We start from the raw sequence: 21316 nt of genomic DNA, 5'->3' as shown, positions 1-21316 counted from the left end.
CATGATAAACGCCAACTGCCAGACCCCTCTGCTCCGAACACAGGAAACATCCCTTCTCAAGATTCCCCTATTTTTGCCCTCACCTGGGCTCCTCAACTCATTTGAGTTGACTGCCCTATGCGCGTTGGAGACAGCGTTGGCTCCGAAGAAACTGCATTGGCCCTATCTCAGACCCTGTTATTGCCCATCGACATGAAGAAGGAAATTGGGAGCTCCTTTTCCAAACTCCTTGTGTCCTTTATGGTCAACAATATCAAGGTAACCTTTGTTGTTCTTTTATTGTACCATACTCTTCCTTCCACCACTATTGCCATTTACTGATACTTCATAATTTTAGGCCATGCAAAAGATGGTAGTTATTTCCCAGAAGATGGTTATGAGCATGCTTACATGAGTTGCTTGTATTACTTATGGATGATCATAGAATTGGATGATCTTGCTAGTTTAGTTTCAAGATTTCAATGAATGATTTGTGAGTACATATGTGAACGTCCTACCGCGGAGTCTATGCATGAGAACGAGACACAAAAATCAAGGAAGTAGAAACATGGCACCTAGGGCGTGGATAATGATGAGTTGTGTTTTGAAACCGTAATGTGGCCGGACTTGGTAGCCCATTGTGTGTATGGAAACCCACGATGCGGCCGGACGTGGTAGCCCATCGTGTAGATTGTGAAAACCGCAACGTGGCCGGACTTGGTAGCCCGTTGTGTGTATGAAAACTCGTAATGTGGCCGGACTTGGTAGCCCATTGCGTGGATTGTGAAAACCACAATGTGGCCGGACTTGGTAGCCCATTGTGAAGATTGCCAATGCGGCCGGACGTGGTAGCCTCATTGGTAATATGGCTTGGTTATCCGCGGTACGGAGCCAATGCAATTGTGTGCCAATGGGAACCCGGCGCGGCGGAACCATTGTGAGGATACTCGGGAACCCGGCGCGGCGGAACCAAGGTTGGGTGTGTTAAACAAATGGATTTTGGGAAATGTTGATTTGCATATGAAAATGGAGACACGGTCTACGATGAGTTGCGTAGGAGAAACTCGGAGAATCTTGGACACCAACGATAGTTATATAGCGATTACGGATGTGTTATTGATATTGTCTTTTGTAGCTATGTATACACGTATCATGTGGAAATCGATGTTTTATTATAGCCTATTGTTTGTAAGTTAAGATAGGTGGGTAAGGATTTTTCTATTGAGCTTTCGTAGCTCATGGTGTTACCTTTGGTGACCCTGACATATTATATCGGTGGCGACGCTGGTATAATGTGTCAGACTTTGTAGATGATCAAGGTAAGCAGTACACCTTGGAGGCCTTTGGAGCTGAAGAACTGGCTCAGATGGAGGAGCAGGCGGAGCTGTAGTTAGGAACCTTAGTTCCCTTCCCTTGTGTAATAAAAGTACTCTTGTGAGTATTATGATGTAATAAGAGCCAGAATCTACTTGGTTTTCAATGAAAATTGTCTATTTAACGTACCCAAAATTGGGGGCGTTACAATAATCTTGGCCAATGACTCTGCCTTAATCCATTTCGTGAAATAGTCCGTCACAACCAATAAGAATTTTTTTTGTTTCCAATTTCCTTGTAGAGTGGACTCATAATGACCAATCCCCATTGTGCAAATGGTCAAGGACTTGTTAATGGCACCAGATCTTCGGCTGGTGTTCGGATCATGGGTGAGAACTTTTGACATTTCTCACAAATCTTCACATACACCTTTGTATTTCCTTGCATGTGAGGCCACCAATACCCTTGGGTTATTGCTCGGTGGGCAATGGATCTACCCCCAACATGATTTCCACATGTCCATTCATGAATCTCATGGAGGAACTTTTGTACCATTTCAAGGTGCACGAAAAGCAAATATGGTTCTGTTAAGGATTTCCTATACAGTTTTCCTTTCGGGGATTGCTAGAATCGCGCTAACTTTGTTTTCACCTTGTGAGCTTCTTTTTTATTAGTAGGGAGTGTCCCATCTCATAGGAACTCCACTATCGGATCCATCCAACTAGGCCCTTGGTTCACGTCCAAGACCAACTCCACGCTCCTCCCAATACTTGGCTCACTAAGATAGCCCACTGCCACCTTTTTCTTTTGAACTCTGTTGGAACGACCGCTGCCAACCAAGCCCAGGAGTCTGCATGGGAATTCTATCCATAGCTTATTTGTTCAACATATACCCTCTCGAAGGTGTCGAGCAAATCCTTGGCTGCCTCCACGTAGTCTACCATCCTCTCGTTTCCGGCTTCGTACTCACCAGACAATTGATTTACCACGAGTTGTGAATCACAATACACTCGTATCCTTTTTACCTTCAATGTCTTAGCACTTCTTAGGCTTGCTAATAATGCTTCATATTCTGCCACGTTATTCGACACACTAAAACCCAGCCGAACAGATAGTTCCACCATTATTCCTTCAGGGGGAAAGAGTAGGAATCCTCGACAATCTTTAGTCGACAAATTTTTTTTCGTTGCCTATACTATTTGTGACGAAAAACATGCAATTTATGACGATTTTCATTCGTCACCCAATGTAATTTTATTGTAGTGCGAATTTGCTCGCTATGACAGTCTGTTGAAGTTATTTAATAAGGCCACCGACATTGCCATGTATTCCATTGCCAAGACTGATAGGATGGCGGCTAGGTTGCGAGAAATTAAAGTGGAGAATGACTTATACGACGAGGAGTGTCGAAGCAATATGCCTACGGTTGGAGATGTACAAAATGGTTTGAAAAGTTTCCAAGATAAATCAAATACCGTGGGTTATCCAAGTGTAGGGCCTCGGAGAGGGCGACCACCAATGAAGAGGAAACAATCAATGACAAAGCAAATTGTTAGGAAGAATACGAAATCAAACAAAAGGGTCCAATGTAGTCGCGCCAATGCAAAGAGTACACCGGTATACCAATCATTATGCATTCCTTTCGATGTTTCACATAATTATGCTCATTGGTTTGTATGGTTTAGAATTTGACTTTATTCCGCTTTAGAATGTGGAAGTCCATACTCATGCTATTGGATTTCACGAGATTGTCATGTAAGAGAGTGGAAACGTTATTGTAATGACTCGAAATTTTATTGAATAAAAATTTCGTTATATATGGGAATTTCTTTTTAAATTACTTAGTATTGCTTTTAAAATTCCTTTTTAATTTCTATAATCCGTCATAATTAGATTTAAGCCCTTTAAAATTTTATTTCTTGCCTAGAAATTCTACATGGCAAGTAGAATTAGTTTTCAACCGATTAGTTGGAGGAACCGAACTACCAATTCACCTAGTTACAATCTCCTAACCATAGATGGACATTTTTCACCATCTTTGAGCCTTGTGAACCCCTCCAAATCCTAATTGAACCATTGGACCTTAAGAAATAATCATATTGTACTTCATGTCTAGTCATTTCAAACCTTATTCAACGTTATTATCCTTCTACCTATTGGATAATAAATGTTGGGGAAATTTTTATCACTTGGTTAATAGAACAAGACTTGCCAATGTGTATATATAGATTTGACTAGACAAGTCAAAACCAAATCCCATCACTTTACTTTCAAATGAAGCTAACTTAAATGCCACCCATTGACTAATAGGCCTAAATCTAAGTTACCCACCAAAGTCACTTTCCTAGATTTCCTATGTACTTATATATATATATATATATATATATATATATATATATATGGGTACATATGTACCTTTTAGGCTATTTTAAGCATGCCTATATATGTCTATATATACATATATGCACTTTCTAGGAAAATATTACCTAAGGGACAATGTTCTTGTCCATGGAAGCATTACCACTCATCATTTCCCTTTCCACAAACCTAATAGATTATTTAGTACCTTAATGTACTCACATACATAGATATATATATATATATATATATATATACATAGATATATATATATATATATATGTATATATGTATGTATGTATGTATGTACTTAGTACTAGAGAGAGAGAGTCCAAGAGAGAGAGAAGCCGAGAGAGGGAGAGAGGGAGAGAGAGGGAGAGGGAGAGAAAGAGGGAGAGATATGGGAGAGATTTGGAGAGAGATGGAGAGATATGGGAGAGATTTGGAGAGTATCTTGACATGATCTTCTTACATCCTTACAACCCATTCCTATACACTTCTCCAAGTCAAATCTACCCACCATTGTCCTTGTATATACACTTACTAACCCAATCTTTGAATCATCCCTTCTTTCTTCCATCAAATCTTCCTAAAACCTAACCCAAAGTACAAAATCTAGTCTTACATGCCTAGACATTGACAGTTACTTGCACATTACCCTTCTACTTACCCACCAAGCCATGCCTTGATGTGACAAAGCAAGAAAAATCAAAGATAGGCGAGAGAGAGAGAGAGAGAGAGAGATTTTGAGTGAGGGAGGGAGAGAGAGAACCCTTGGCCTATAAATAGCAAGCTCGTCTAAAGCCATTCTCACACCTTCACTCTTTGCTCTCACTTCTCTCCAGGATTTCTAAGCTTTCTTAGTTCCAAAGTTCAAGTTTCTTTTAGTTTATTGAAGTTCTTGAGAGCTACCACCAAACCACCTCCAAAAACCACCCCTAGATCTTTAAAGTAGCCTAGTTTAGTTTGCAAAATTGTTTCTAGGAAGAGAAAATCCATTTCTCTTCCTTTTGAAGCAATTCGGAGCTGTTACGCCGCCGATTCGCAAAACCGATGACCAATTCTCAAAGCCAACCTACCACCAAGAAGAAAGGTAGAGTCTCTTGTCCACTAACTCAACGTATAACATAGAACCGTATATTGGAAAGTATAACGTAGAATTTTCTTAAACCCTATCTCTAAGTATATAAGGTTATCTATCACTTATAATGTTTGGAACGCATGATAGTTAACAAACTTATTTTGCTAATTGGAAGTATGAGCATGTTAGAATAATCGACTTTTACTCTAATAAACATATGTTGTTTTGAACTTCCCACAAATGGAGGAAAGAACGATTTTCGAAAGATAAGACTTATCGTTTGATAAAAGTATTCGTATTTTGATCTTTAGGAAGGATATGAGCATGTATACATGAATTGCTTGTATTACTTGTCTTGTTGTAAAGCATAAGTGATCTTCACTCCAAAGGCGTCCGTACATGTGGCGTTATGCTTTAAGTGGTGATTGAGCATGATTAGTGATATAGAGTTGATTGATCTTACTAGTTTAGTTTCAAGATTACAATGAATGATTTATGACTATGTTTGTAAAAAGTCCTACCGCGGAGTCATTGTATGAAAATGAGACACAGAAATCGAGAAAGTAGAAACAAGGCACCTAAGGTGTGGTTAATGAAATAGCGTGTTATGAAAATGAAAAATGTTTTGGGAAACCGCAATGTGGCCGGACGTGGTAGCCCATTGTGTGGTGTGTGTGATGTGTGCCAATGGGAACCCGGTGCGGCGAAACCATTGTGAGGATACTCAAAAGACCGGAACGGTGGAACCGAGGTTGGGTGTGTGGCTTGGTTATCCGCGGAGAGGAGCCAATGCAAAGTTTTGTGTGCCAATGGGAACCCAGTGCGGCAGAACCATTGTGAGGATACTCGGGAGACCGAAACGGCGGAACCGAGGTTGGGTGTGTAAAATGACAATTTTGAAAATGTTGATTTGGTTAATGAAAGGTGAAACCAGTGACACGGTCTACGAAATGACGCGTAGGAGAGACTCGGAAATCATGGACCTCAACGATAATGAATAGTGAATGCAGATGTGTCATTGTTATTTGGTTGTTAGATATGTCTGTACTAAGTAGAATTTGTTAATAATATGCCCTAATGTTTGTAAGTTGAGGGTTAGTGGGTATGGGTTATTCTATTGACATTTTGTAGCTCACGGTGTTACCTTTGGTGACCCTGACATATTATATTGGTGGCGACGCTGGTATAATGTGTCAAATCTTATCGATGAACAGGGTGAACTCTACACCTTGGAAGCTTTCGGAGCCGAGGAGCCGGCCAGGATGGAGGAACAGGCGGAGTAGTGGATAGGAACCCTAGTTCACCCTCTTTTTGTTGAATAAAAGTACTTTTGTTAGGATAATGATGTAATATCGAACCAGACTCTATTTAGTTTTTCAATGAAATTATCTATTTAACGTTCCAAAAATTCGGGGCATTACAACTTGGTATCAGAGCTTTAGATTTAAAACCTCGGCCATGGGTAGAATGGGTAGAACCATAAGATAGTTTTACCGATGCATAAACGTGAATTGAGTTTAAGTTTACCGTCCCAAATTGGGTGGAATTCTGACCAAACAATCTTCGGATTGAAGCAAGGTGTGGAAATTGGCAGTACTACTGAGATGGGAATTCCCAAACAATTGGATGATGACTTAAATCAAAATTGAATCTGGAATTTAGAAACTTGAAGTTTTCTTAGAGTTGATAAGACCCAGTTTTAAAACGTTACTAATTGGGGTTAAAAAATTTCCATGTAGATGAATCACATGAGTCCCTACGAAGTCAACCTACTAGCTGAAGCTCACCAACTTGCAAGCACCCTAAGGTCAATGACGAACCAACTAGTGGGAGATCCTTATTTTCCCTACGCTTTCCCTTACACTCACAACTTCTAACAAGAGCATGGTACCCTTATACTTCCCGTAAATGAGGAGGAAGAAGATGAGGCCGAAGCAGTACCCATCCTAGTCCAAATAGCACCCCCCGATAACGTGGAATTTCTAATTGAGGAGAACAATGCCGAAGCAGCCCCCGCCCTAGTTCCAATAGCACCCCCCGATAACGTGGTTGAGGAAATTGAGGAAGATCCCAAGGAAGAAGATCCTAAAGAGTTTCCCGAGGAGGAACCAATGGGCTGGGAAGCTGACGATGAGGGAATATTGATTTACGGAGCAGAACCAGTAGAGTGGGTTATGCCCGACTTCATGGACATACCCGCTGACTCTGGAGATGTACCCCCACCACCTTTCGAGACTGACATAGGCGCATATAGGGTCAAATTCCTGAATATCTTTTAGACTAGTTAGGAAGGTTTAGCAAACGGTTGGATCTTTTGTTGTAATCAGAATGTAGTAGAAAGTTTAGGCTAATGTAAGCCATCTATGTTGTATTCATTTTATTAAGTAATGAAAGACTTGTGTTTTCTATTGGTATATGATCACTGTTTATGTGTGTACTTGTATTTATTTGTGTGCAATCTACTCATTACACCATTAAGTCTAATATATAACTTTTCTGATTGATATAGATGTCGAACGTACCACAAGGAGGATGCCCACCCTTCGCCCCGCGAGCATTGGCCGACTACCGGTCATTGCTAGCACACAAGTACGCAGGACCAACACCCCACCAGAGGATGACATGGAGCTTTATGAAGTTCCAATCACTTGGGAGATACCCCCACCAGTCACAACGCCCGAGAACATCCCACCTACCCAAGTCCCTGCACCACCTGTGTAGGACTTTGAGCAACCATTTGACTACATTATGTCTGACCAGGAATTGGAGGCTGTAATGCTGAATCTCTCCCAGTACTACCTAGAACCACTGGAAGAACCACCCGTCCTAACAATGGAAGAACAGCTCGCACAGGAACGTGAGAACTTTCTTAGAGCCAAGACCGCTGCCGAGAGGAGCTACAAGATGTGGCTAAGAGAGATTCACGGAATCAACATACCCTAGGGAGGAGTAGCCACGATGTAGAATAACTAAAATAGTTAGACAATAATTAATCAACTAAATAATATATGTTGATTTTAACAAGGTCTTGTTCTAGGATTACTGAGAGTTAAAAAAAATTCGGAAATAATAATATGAGTTATGAGGTCGTAAGGTTATTTTTAATCAAAACTTCATGAAATAAATAATTAAATTTATAATAAAAAATTATTGATATTAACAAGATATCATTTTCGAGATGCACGGAGTCAAGGAAAAATAACCTAGGTGTCAAAATCGGTGTTCGAAAGGTCGCAAAGTTGATTCGAATGAATTTAAGCAAAACCATACGAAGTTCGCAGCTAGGAGTGTGGCCGCAAGGTCTGACCGAGTCAACCTTGCGGTGGAACAGTTGCCCGCAAGCCAATAGATTGCGGCGCAAGATGCAACGCAAATTTTGATTTTTTGGTTTTCTTGCATGTTTTCGATGCATGGGACCTTATGAGACTATGTGTTAGGCCAAAAAATGTATAAATATACTTAAGGGAAAGGATTATAATACTTTGATTTTGCCGAATTGAATTGAAATTGAATTTTGGCTAATTGAAGAAGATGACTTCGGTTATGGTGAGGGAGGGACTTTGGGATTGAATTGGTGGTTGATTAGTGATACTAGGGGTTGTAAAAGATGATTGGGTCGGTCAATTTGGGTTTCGGTCTAGTGGAAGTACGGAACCCACTTTTTATGTTCTTACTTTCTCTCTCTAGAATTCCATAGTATTGGAGCTTTATTTTTTTGATTCCTTCGAGTTTCAGCAGTATTAGGGGGTGGAGAGGAGGTGTGTGTGTGGATTTGGTAGTAAAATTGGGTATTTATAGAGAATTCGAAGGTGGAGGTGTTAAGGTGGCATTAATGGTGGTGAGGTTCCAGGCCTTCCAAGGGTCGGTTTAGGGTTGTAGGGTTCGTGCCAGGTGTAGCAGGGGCAAGCAGGAGGTGGCGTGGTGGTGTTAATGCTCAGAGGTTGTAGTAGGAAGAGAATTTCGGATTCCAAAGAGATGGTTGAATTTGGCCCTTGGGTGAGAGCAAAGGTTGATGATTGAGCAGGTTAGGGGAAGCTGGTGGTGGCAGCATGGTGGAAGGGGGGAGAGGGAGAGAGAGAGGGAGAGGGCAGTCCGGGAGGGAGAGAGAGAGAAGCATGCATGCATGCATGAATTTTTTTTTTGTATATATATATATATATTGGGGCGGTTCCATAGACAACTAATTAGACAACTAATTAGACACCTAAAAAAACACCTCATAGTTTCCGATAAAATTTTAATGATCCCGAGCCACTCAATGTGATCAAAACGTGATTTTAAGGGTACCCGCGAGAAATCAGTAAAAAAAATGACCCGGAAGAGTTTGATCCGAACAGTTTTTTATTGAACGGTTCAAATAAAATATGCTCAAATCAAGCCTTTTCCGGTTATTTTTTTTGCTAATTTCTCGCGGGTACCCTTAAAATCACATTCTGCACACATTGAACGGTTCGGATCATAAAAATTTGAACGGGAACTATGAGATTGAGATTTAGGGTGTTTTTTTAGGTATTTAATTGATTATCCGCAGAACCGCCCCGTGTGTGTATATATATATATATATATGTTTCCTATTACTAATTATTATTATTATTATTATTATTGTTGTTGTTGTTGTTGTTGTTGTTTCTTTTTCTCCCCCTTCTTTTTTTTTTTTTAAATAAATAGGAATTTACAAATAGATAAAAAAAAATTCAGGTTATTACACCAGAGATTCTCAATTTTCATGTTTTGGTTGTTGACGATAGCATCATAGACAAAAAACTCAATGAGAGGCTCCTCAAGACCTCATCATACACTACAAGAAAAAACTGTATTGCCCTTGCATGAAAAGAATTAATTGCAGCGAAAAACTGAAAATTGTACATTGTTTATTGCCAATATATCAATACTTGTATCGTAACTCTTTCACACAACACAGAATAGTTCCAACCAAATCAATTACAAAAGAAAAAAAATACAACCCACGCTGACTGTTATTCCTAACTACCTAAAGAAGCAATTTTACAAATGCATGTGACTATCCAAAGAGACTAATTTCCCAACTCTATCCAAATATTTAAACAAAGACAAGCAATTTTGTTGCATTGCCTTGCTCATCCATCATCAATCCCTCACCAAAAAAAAAAACCTATCACAAATATATTTACAGCTAAGAGACGAGAACAATAAACATTTCTTCCGTATCAACCAATCATTGCACGTACGTCTTGTGCCTCTATCAACCGGTCATTGCGCGTAAAAAAAAAAAAACTATCAATGACAATGTTCAAAAAAAAAAAAAAAACTATCAATGACATTTTATAAAATCAGACAGACGCATCATGTCCTATTTGCAACAAACGGAAGGGCAATGGACAAGTGGGCCTAGGCCCCAAAACAACAGAGCTAGCAAATAACATAAAGCTTACATGTAAGAGTAAGATGTAACGCCCCTGAATTTTGATCAGTAAAAATTTCGTTAAAAATTTGAATTTTATTTGAATTACTTAATTTCTCTTACGTGGCTATATGATTTCTTGTTAATCTTCGTCACAGTTAGATTTTGGTCATTGGTTAAACTCTCGACTAGAAACCCTACTTGGCCAATCGAATTAGATTCCAACCGACTACTTGGAGGAACCGAGCAACTAACTCACCTAGTTACTAGTTGGACCTTTTGAACCTTTTGGACCTTTTGAACCTTTGCCTTTACCCATTGGTCCATAATGGTTAGGGTAATCTTTGTCCATTGGACAATAAGCTTTTCATTATTATATTTGACTAAAGTACATGTAGTTTTTTCAAAATCTTATTGTAAGTATAAAAGTACTTGTACTTCTTTTGTCCATTGGTCCTTACCCGTAAGGGAAATTATTATCCAATAGGTAATAGCCATAATCTTCCAACAAAGTACAAAGTTTGTTTAAAATAATCAAGTATGGATTTCCCATGTACTTTTATGCATTAAACTATTGGGGTATATCTAAACCCTAGATTTTCAAGTACTTTATTTATTAAACTAGTACTTGTACTATATTATTATCTTAATGGGGAGAATCCTAGTCTTTTTATTTAATTGGGGTACTTGGTACCACACCTATAATTAAATATAGGGCTTTTGTCACATGCTTTAAAGGACAACCTTTGATTATTTTAATATAAAAGTTTCCTAGTTACTATTATCCATTGGACAATAAATGTTAGGGGATTTATTATTCATTGGGTAATAGAGTTATTCTTTCAACAAGTACACGGGTTCATTAAATTAGTCTTTTATTTTTACCCCATGTGATAAAGTACATAATATTTTATTATGTAAAGTACTTAGTAGCCTTTAAGGCCTAAGATTCTCCTAAGTACCCTTTTATTATTTTATATTGGGGTTTGTACCCAATTGGATTAATTTATTGGGAAGTTGATCTTCCTAGAGTACATTAGTACACTAGTTTATTTATTTAATGAGACATGTGCCTAATTGGATTTTTTTAATGGGATTTTGGATTTAGAGAATCTTGTACTTTGTACCTTTCTTATTCTTTTTTGCATTTATATATATATATATATATATATATATATATATATGTGTAGTGTACTAGGAGAGAGAGAGATAGATAGAGAGAGAGGAGAGAGAGGCCGAGAGAGAGGGAGAGGAGAGAGAGAGAGAGAGCCGAGAGAGGAAAGAGAGGGAGAGAGAGAGAGAGAGAGGAGATTTGATGTGTACCTTTGATCTCCCATTGTACTACCAAATCCTTGGTTGTTTACACTTACTAGCCAAGTATAACCACCATTGTCCTCTTTGTACATATTTCAATTGTTTAAAGCCAAATCTTGTACCATTGTCTCCTTCTTCCCAAACAAATCTCCCATAGTCCAATCCAAGGACTAGCCTAGCCTTGCAAGCTACCATAATAGGCCTAAGTCTATTTTGCCTAATGACAACCTATGATGGGCCATTATGACACAATCCTAGCCTTTATTAGCCTAAGATTTTGACAACAAAGCTAGACCTAGGTTATAATTACCTAGATTCACCTAAAAAGCCTAATGATTTTATTTGATTTCATAGCCTTACACCTAAGATTTGGCCTAAGATTGGAGAGAAGGCTAGGACTTGATTGAAAGGCTTGATTTGTAATCTTAATGGAGCAAATCCATGGAGGATTTGGAGAGAGAGAGGGCCGGCCATGAGAGGGAGGGAGAGCCCAAGATTTTGCCTATAAATAGCAAGCCATTCCAAGCTTTGAACTCACCCCTTTCCAATCTTCAACTTCTCTCTCTAGAATTTCTTTGTTCTTTCTTTTGTTCTTCCTTGTTCTTGAGTTGTTCTTGAGTTCTTCAAGAAACTCAACCTAAGCCGCCACTAAAACCGCCACTCGACCACCCTTCGATCTATAAAGTAGAATAGTGTTAGTCAAGAAGAAGTTTCGAGAGAAACCATTCTCTTTCGAAGCTCCCGAAGGCATACCGTAGGAAGTTACTCCGTCTGACCACCGACGTACTTTCCGTAGCCGTTACTACCACCTAGAAGAACTGTAAGGAAATTCTTACTTACTTCCTACTTACTTACTTACTCAAGTATAACGTTGTTGTTTTGAATTGATAGAACTTATCGTTTATTTATAAGTATTTGTATTTTGATCTTTAAGATGATTAATGCATATATGAATTGCTTGTATTACTTGTGGTGTGATTAAGCATAAGTGATTTCACTCCAAAGGCATCCGTACATGTGGCGTTGTGCTTTGAATAAAGCATAAGTGATACACTCCAAGGGCGTCCGTACATGTGGCGTTATGCTATAAGTAGTGATTGAGCGTGATAAGTAATATAGAATTGGATGATCTTGTTAGAATGATTCCTGCTTACTTTTGTGCTACCGCGGAGTCTACGCATGATAACGTGACATGAGAACCGAGGAAGTAGAAACATGACACCTAGGGTGTGGTTAATGAAAGGAAATGTTTTTCGAGGAAGAAAATATTTTTGAAACTACATAATGACTAGTTTTGTGTGGCATTATGTGTGTGTGTTGTGTGCCAATGGGAACCCGGGACGGCGGAACCATTGTGAGGATACTCGAGAGACCGGAACGGCGGAACCGAGGTTGGGTGTGTGCTTGGTTATCCGCGGTACGAAGCCAATGCAATGTGTGCCAATGGGAACCCGGGACGGCCGAACCATTGTGAGGATACTCGGGAGACCGGAACGGCGGAACCGAGGTTGGGTGTGTGCTTGGTTATCCGCGGTACGGAGCCAATGCAATGTGTGCCAATGGGAACCCGGGACGGCGGAACCATTGTGAGGATACTCGGGAGACCGGAACGGCGGAACCGAGGTTGGGTGAGTTAAACGAACAATTTTTGAAATATTTTGGAAACCGCAATGTGGCCGGACTTGCCCATTGTGTGGTGTGTGTGCCAATGAGAACCCGGGACGGCGGAACTATTGTGAGGATACTCGAGAGACCGGAACGGCAGAACCGAGGTTGGGTGTGTGCTTGGTTATCCGCGTTACGGAGCCAATGCAATTTGTGCAAATGAGAGCCCGGGACGGCGGAATCATTGTGAGGATACTTGGGAGACCGGAACGGCGGAACCGAGATTGGGTGTGTTAAAAACAAGTTTTTGAAAAGGTGATACGTTTATGGAATGTGAAAATGTTGACACAGTCTACGATGAGTCGCGTAGGAGAAACAAAGAGAATCATGGACACCTACGATAGTTCGAATAATGATTGCGGATGTGTTTTTGACATTGTCTTTTGTAGCTGTGTATATACGTATCATGTGGAAATCGATGTTTGTATAACCTGTTGTTTGTAAGTTATGGGTTAGCGGGTATGGGATTACTCTGCTGAGTTTTGTAGCTCACGGTGTTGCCTTTTTGGTGACCCTGACATATTATATCGGTGATGACGCTGGTATAATGTGTCAGATTTTGTAGATAATCAGGGTAAGCAGATCACCGTGGAGGCTTTTGAAGCTGAGGAGCTGGCAAGAATGGAGGAGCAGGAGGAGCTGTAGTTAGGAACCCTAGAACCCCCTCCATTTGTGTAAATATTAAACTCTTGTGGGAGTTTTATTGTAATAACGAACCAGACTCCATTTGATTTTATGAATAAAATGTCTTTTTAACGTACCCAAAATTCGGGGCGTTACATAAGATGCCACGAAAATCATACCGGCTATTGCACATAAAGCCTTAAAATTCCCATTCAATTGTTCATCCATTTCATAACCAATTTTGCATGAAGGGGAAAAATTGAAAATGAAAGAGAGGAAAGCATGACCAATTTTTTATAGTTAAAAGAAACGATAACATCTACAATCAATACCATTAGAATCGAAAGCCCTAATTGAAAACCCTAATTTTAAGAAATCTAGAAAAAAAAAAGAAAAAAAGAAGGGGGTTGCAAATTTTCGTAGTCGTCCTTCTAGTTTTACGGTTGTCTCAATTTTGTCCTTCTAGTTTCAATTGCTACCAAATAAATCCTGTAGTTTGTTTTACGTTCCAAATTGGTAAAATTGTTAACACCGTTAATGAAACTAACGGAAAAATATGATAAAAAAATTAATTGCTCCAATTTTCAATCCGGTTGAACTAGTGCGAAGATCTTTTTTTTATATCATTTTATCCTTGATGGTCGTAATGAATTTTTGGCTCTGAAGCTTTTCAACGAGCACTCGAAGACTTCTTATTGAGTTTCAGGGCTCTCTTAGGGTGCTTATTAAAAGGCCTTAGAGCCAAAAATCCATTATGATCATTTAAGATAAAATGATCAGAAAAATAAGATTTTTGCACCGGTTCAAACAGATTAAAAATTGAAACACTTAATTTTTTAACTATATTTTTTAATATATAAATGGTGTAAAAAAATAAGTGTTCCAATTTTCAATCCGTTTGAACCAGTGCGAAGATCTTATTTTTCTAATCATTTTATCTTAAATGGTCATAATGGATTTTTGACTCTAAGGCTTTTCAATGAGCACCATAAGAGAGCTCTGAAACTAAATAAAGAGTCTTCGGGTGCTCATTAAAAGGCTTTAGAGCCAAAAATTTACTACGACCATCTAGGATAAAATGATTAAAAAAATAAGATCTTCGCACCAATTCAACCGGATTAAAAATTGGAGTACTTAATTTTTTAATCATATTTTTTTGTTAGTTTCATTAACGCTATTAACAATTTTACCAATTTGGAACGTAAAACAAACTACAAGGTTTATTTGGTAGCAATTGAAACTAAAGTGACGAAATTGAGACAACCGTAAAACTAGAGAGACGACTACGAAAATGTGCCCCAAAAAAAATCTATTTTTTTTCGTGTGGCGGGTTTGGTGGGGAGGGAAGTGAGAGAGAGATGCCTGTGAGAGAGAAGAGAATTAAGGTGGTGGTAATGGCAGGTTTGGGGTTTCCCGTTGGTGGTGGTGCAATGAGAGGAGAGTGGGTGTGATGGAGGAGAGAGAAGAGCGGAGATCATGGTGGTGTGGTGAGTTGGTGGAAGTCGGGAGAATCTTGATGCGAGGCGTGCGATGAATCGTGGTGCGGCGTCAATTGTGGTGGGCTGGTCAATTGATGGGGGCTCCGGTGGTGGTGGCCCAACGTATTTGGGAGCTCCAGTGGTGGGTCGGCATATGTGAGAAGCTTGGGTGGTGGATCGTTTTTTGGAGAGAGAGAAACAGAGATTTACATTCCCAAAAATGTTTTGAAATCAAAAGGGTTTGCGCATTTGAATGAAAGAAGCAGTGGGACCCTTACCTTCCACATCGGATTGGAATGAAGGTCGGGATTTAGGTCCCTACTGATAGCAAAATTGCCCAACCTATATGTTGTTATGAGAAAGCTACTGGGGTATTACATGTGAGAGAGAGGGAACAACAAAGCTTCATGAGGTGATCAGCAATAATAGAGCCTTCACTCATATGGAAATAGTACAATAGAAAAAGCAAATGCATTGAGAGAGCTTTGAAGAGTATTATACTCTCTTAGTGCTGCAACTTGCATGACTTAACCCATCTCTCAACCTCTCGATTTTTCAAATACAACAGATAATAGCGTATGGACCCAAATGATGTACCCATAGAAAAAATGGTAATAATTAAAAAAGGTAGGATATATGATTCTCGATTTATAAAATGAAATAAATGTGAATCTGGATCAGTCATTTCTTTTCATAAACAGTTTCATGGACCGAGAATCATATATTGCACCGCTCCACGAAAATACTCATTCTGTCCCAATTTGTTTGCTCACCTTTCTTTTTGTGGGTAATCCCAAATTATTTGCAACTTTCCCAAATTAGACACCACCAAAAGCTCAAAGTTTCATTTTTACCCATTTGTATCACAACCCAAGGTCTAGGCTTTTGTGATGTAAAGGGTACTTTTAAAAATATAAATTTCAACCCAAAGTCTTCAAGTCAATAAATTGCAAGATCACTTTATAATCAGACATTTCTGTGAGTTTCAAGGGAAAGTCTACAATACACACCCCTTAAAAGGATGTACTATATGCACCTACTTTATAGTTCATTCATAACATTTTAGTGTGTTTCGTAACTTTTGTTCTAGAATTCATAACCTTTCAGTAGTACGATTCGTAACATTTTTATTATGATTCATAATATTTTGGTGTATTTCGTAACCTTTATACGATTCGTAACTTTTTAGCAATATGGTTCGTAATATTTTCTTTACAATTCATAACGTTTTGGGGGTGCATATGATACACATATTCAAATAAGTAATGTGTATTATAATCTTTCCCGAGCTTCAAACACTTAAACAATAGATCTCATATGAACATGTAATTGTAAAATGATACAAACCTACCTATTGTATAATTTCACTCCAAATATGTGATTATAAAATAATACAAACCTGACTATTGTATAATTTCACTCTAAATAGGGGGAAATTGATACGACAGAACCGAGAGTGAGCCAATATTATATTGGCAATGCGTTACAAAGGACGTACAGAAGTTAAAGCAGAAAGCAGCGCCTGGATACTGATGAATAGGTGAGAGATTGTACAATCTTCTCTCCTACTCCTACGTACTATCAAATCAGGCATCAGCCTTGCATGCATCACAAGGACGATTCCTACTATTCATATGCACAGCTCTTTATCTCTCTCTCGAAGATAAGACCACCCAATATTTTCGGAGATTCATCCCCACTTCTTTTTTTTTGTCATGAGTGAAACTTTTGTGTGCATTGTACAAAAAAAAAAAGAGTGCCATAATAAAAAAAATGTGTGCGAAAATTATTTTCCAAAGAAAAAAGAGAGTGCCATAATAAAAATAAAAATAAAGCGTAAAAATTATTATTTTTCCCCTACTCGGTTTCCCTATGCATTAATTTGCCACTGCCAGCTTCCTTCATGGGAGCATCTCCAACTTTAGCTTCAAAAGTGGGGATATCAAATCTGTTTTAGAGACTTATGTGGCAATTTGACATATTAGAATTTGATATCTCTAATGTCCAATCCAACCAATATGCCTAATTATTTATTTAAGGATAGTTATTAAGTTGCGAGAAGTAAAATAACTTAGGGAAAAAATTTGACATACATGTCAAAGTTGACATGAGATAGGAGATGTCAAATGACACCTAAACATTTGACAATTTGGTTGGACTTACTTTATATGTCAATTCTTTCACTTGATGTGTCATGTCAGATAATTTGACAACCTAGCACTAACAGGTTTTTTTTCCTTCAAAACAATAGAATGATTTTATTGATAACAATATTCAACCCAAAATATAAATAAAGAGGGTAATCTTTTCCGAAAGAAAATAGAAGTATTAACCAAACAAGAGGTCTAGTTTCTCAACAGTGACGGAGCCAAGAAATAAAATAGTAGGGGGCCAAACTATGAAATGAATTTTTGTTCAGTGATATTTCAAGACTAAATCGAGTCATTCAAGTTTTTAATGAACGATTTTGATAAATTGAAGAATTAATCTCGAATATTGTAGCTATCATATCATTCGAAAACATACAATGTCATTACCGCACGATCTCATTTACATAATTTAGAGTGCATTTGTAATTCTTAAAACTATGGACTAGTAGTTTGTTAATTCTATGGATTAGCATTCGTTAATTCATAAAACTATCATACTCCCTCCATCCCTTTTAGAGTCCAGTATTTCATTTTGGGCTATCCCTTAATAAGTATCCATTTTGTAAAATTAGGGGGGTAAAAGTTTGTGCATTGTATATTTTGTCTCTAAAAGTATATTTCATTTTGAAAAGTTAGTGAGTAAAAATGTAATGATGATGGGTAAGTTAGAGTTACGAAGCAGGACACTTAAAAAGAGACGGAAGGAGTATTATTATGAAAGAATAAAATTTAAACTTTAGCCAAAATTTATAATTCGTAAATGCAAAATGTTGGTATTTAAAACTTTATGTAGTCGACTAACTTTACTTTAGCCAAAACTTCATTTACTTTGTTTTTTTATTGCTGTGTATTTCTATTTTTCCCATGTGAGAAAAAAGAGTAAATTTCAAGAACCATATACTGACCACAAAACTTCATTTACTTTGTTTTTTTTTTTTTTTATTGTTGTGGATTTCTATTTTTCTCTTGCCAGAAAAGAGAGTAAATTTCAAGAACCATGTACTCTAATGCGCAAGACAACAGAGAAAAAGTTCTTATTGATTTTTTTCTGTCACCATACATCGATCGATCGGGCAATACGCTAATTTTTGTAGAGACAAAAGTGTTTAAAAAACAGGTTACCAGAAAGGGTAAAGCAAAAAACCCACGCAGACTCACAATAAAGAGTTGAAGGGTTCAGAAAGCAACTGTTTTTTAAGCTAAAAAGTGAAGTTCAAAGCTGGATTTTCCAAGGTGTCAACACCCACGTTCAGATGATGAAGAAGAAGATCAAAATCAACATCAGGATCAATCATTAGTGGAAAAGCAAGTAAACAGGAGGTTTCCCACCCAATCCAAAGAAACCCATTTCCCCATACCACCTTCTTCTCAAAATTTGGCACCCAAACAACTCTGCCATGCCAAAACTACAGAGAGAATGAGGCTAAAGAGCACAAGAGGAGAGCGAGCAGACCTGCAAGGAGGCCGGATTCTCCGGTCCACCGGAAGAAAAGACCGGCACAGCAAAATCTGGACGGCCAAGGGTCCCAAGGACCGGCGGCTCCGTCTATCAGCTCACACAGCAATTCAGTTCTACGACGTCCAGGACCGGCTCGGCTGCGACCGGCCGAGCGAAGCCATCGACTGGCTCATGAAGGAGGCCAAATCGGCCATCGATGCTCTCGAATCAGCTGGCCAAAACCCAGAGCAAGAACAGGGGAAAACAGAGCGTTTTCGCTACTGGGGGTATGGCATTGGGAATCAGAGTCAGCCCCATTTGAATGAAGAACAACAACTAAAACCACCCATTAACAGTTTCAGCTTCTTTCTACCATCATCTTCATCTGGGTTTCGAAACGAGGGAAATTCCAATGAATTTCATCACCATTTGAGGGCCATTTCCCCAAGTGAGCCACCGCCACAGCCGCCACCCATGAGTTGGTCCCAAGCAGTGGAAAGTGGAAATTCCCAGAGAATGATCAGTTGGAATTCCAATTCCCACTCCAACTTGCTGCATAATACTACTAACATTGCAGGCCAAGACCAGTTGTTTTCTCGAGGGGGAACCCTTCAGTCCAGTTTTTCTCCATCATTTCTTGATTTGATGAACTCTCCGATTTCCAACCTGGGAAATTATGATCAGATTCCTCAAGTGGGTCCGTCTTCGAATCCTTTCAGTACTGGAGATGGGTTTCCTGGGTATTTCGTTTCCCATGGGATTCAAGGAGGGGAGGAAAAGCGTAAGCCAGTTCCAAACAAGACTTCTCCTGCTGCCTCCTCACTACTACATTATCAAAATTAGTGAAACCAAATGTTGTTATTCCTTTTCCACATGGTAACCCCTCAACTCAGATTTTTCTCTTGCCTCTCTGTTTCAATTCATCTTCCCTTTTTTCTTTTTTAATTTTTACCTCACCCAGTGCATATTTTAACTAAGGCTGTGTTTGGAACTTGTGGAAAGAATCTCTTTGTGAAGAGAAAATCCAAAAAATAATAATAAATCGTTATAATTTCTCTCGAATTTTCCATATTAATTTCTTCTTAATTGCTTCTCTTCTTTTCAATTTATTTCCTTACGTTCCAAACATAACCTAAAGGTTTATAAGTAGTACTCCCTCCGTCCCTTTATTACAGTCCAGTATTCTATTTTGGGCTGTCCCTTAATAAGTGTCCATTTTGTAAAGTTAGTGGGTAAAAGTTGGTGAATTGTCTATTTTGTCCCTAAAAGTAAATTCCATTTTGAAAAGTTAGTGAATAAAAGTGTAATGATGATAGGTAAGTAGGGAAAGTGAAGGAAAAAGTTGATGTGAAAGGTATAATGATGATGTCTTTTTAATAAGTTGGAGTTACGAAGCAGGACATTTAAAAAGGACGGAGGGAGTAATATTTGTTACCGAATATTTGTTAGATTTGGGTTAATGTTTTTGGATAAATATTTATTCTCAATGAGAATAATCTAAAACTTGTAAAATTATGTCCAAAAACACACACACACAAATAAAGATGAAAAAAGTTTGAAAATTTCAATTGTATATTGTCTCTTTATTTGGACTTTTTTCAACTTCGGCGGATATTTTTTTTATAAATTTTTAATTCTTCTTGTCGAGATGAATTATTAATCCAAAAAATATTAACGAAACACTCACAAAAGAATTTGTAAACATAAAAAATTCCAACTGTCGGCGAATAATTGTTTAGCCCGAACACCCTTTGATCACATTGTGAAAATTTCCAGGAAATTGGAGCTGTCGTATGCATTCATAACCAGTGGAAGGATCAGAAGATCTTGGTTAAATCATGTTATTTGATTTTTCATTCTTTTCAAAATTTTCAGTAGATTTGGCTAGTTTGCTGAATCTTTGTTGGATTTTCTCCCCCTAGTACTCTTAATTCAAGTGTAAAGTGGTTGGCACTTTGGTCTCTTTGTTTAATTTTTAAGACAAGATTTATGCTTTCTTTTTATTTATTTTTTTTGTTTTTGCAGGAATGGAATAATTTTAAGGCACGTCGATCAATTAAATTTGACCTAAATCTGTATTTTAATTATGAATTTGTAGAGGAATTTGAGGAGGAAAAATTAAATTTGATACTGAGACATATCAGTTGGTATATGAACATCATGTCCCCCATTCATTCTAAGGGAATTTCTAGAAAAAATGTTTTTCCATATTTTCGTAGAGAAAGAGTCATTTCATTTGAGAGAGTACAAAACATTGGGAGATTCGACATAGCTATCGATTATAGTGCTACTTCTACGAAGCGTTCAATCAAGTAGTGATGGGAGATAAACGTATCATATGAACCATAAGCATCATAGCGGGAACAACTCTGTCTTAATTAAATAGTACAAAGTGTACTCGTCATTTTGTTTTTCAATGATTTTCAGGTTTTCATCACAAAAAGTAATATTTTCTGACCATTTACTTTCTCAAAGGACATCTTTGCTTTCACATTTCCAAAATCTGGGTCCAAACACTCCACATACGACAATGGA

At 38.2% G+C, this 21316-nt stretch overlaps 1 protein-coding gene across 2 annotated transcripts; it reads left to right on the top strand.

Annotated features, from left to right (window-relative positions):
• The first annotated feature begins 18418 nt into the window (after positions 1-18418).
• Positions 18419-20959, top strand: LOC131315875 (transcription factor TCP4-like). Of its 2 annotated transcripts, none has more exons than XM_058345095.1 (2): positions 18419-19657; positions 20807-20959. In XM_058345095.1, the coding sequence occupies exon 1, from the start codon at positions 18761-18763 to the stop codon at positions 19622-19624; it is 864 nt and encodes a 287-aa protein (XP_058201078.1). In that variant the 5' UTR covers positions 18419-18760; the 3' UTR covers positions 19625-19657; positions 20807-20959. The 2 variants fall into 2 exon arrangements, with proteins under 2 accessions (XP_058201078.1, XP_058201077.1); XM_058345094.1 differs by lacking the exon at positions 20807-20959 and adding an exon at positions 20558-20784 and having other exon boundaries at positions 18421-19657.
• Positions 20960-21316: the final 357 nt, after the last annotated feature.

The sequence above is a fragment of the Rhododendron vialii genome, chromosome 2a, assembly GCF_030253575.1.
Source record: "Rhododendron vialii isolate Sample 1 chromosome 2a, ASM3025357v1".
In the NCBI taxonomy this organism is placed as follows: Eukaryota; Viridiplantae; Streptophyta; class Magnoliopsida; order Ericales; family Ericaceae; genus Rhododendron; species Rhododendron vialii.
This window is presented reverse-complemented; position numbering and strand designations above follow the sequence as displayed.

Excerpts from the sequence above, each read along its gene's own strand:
- LOC131315875 (XM_058345095.1), top strand. The coding sequence starts at position 18,761 with ATGAGGCTAAAGAGCACAAGAGGAGAGCGAGCAGACCTGCAAGGAGGC.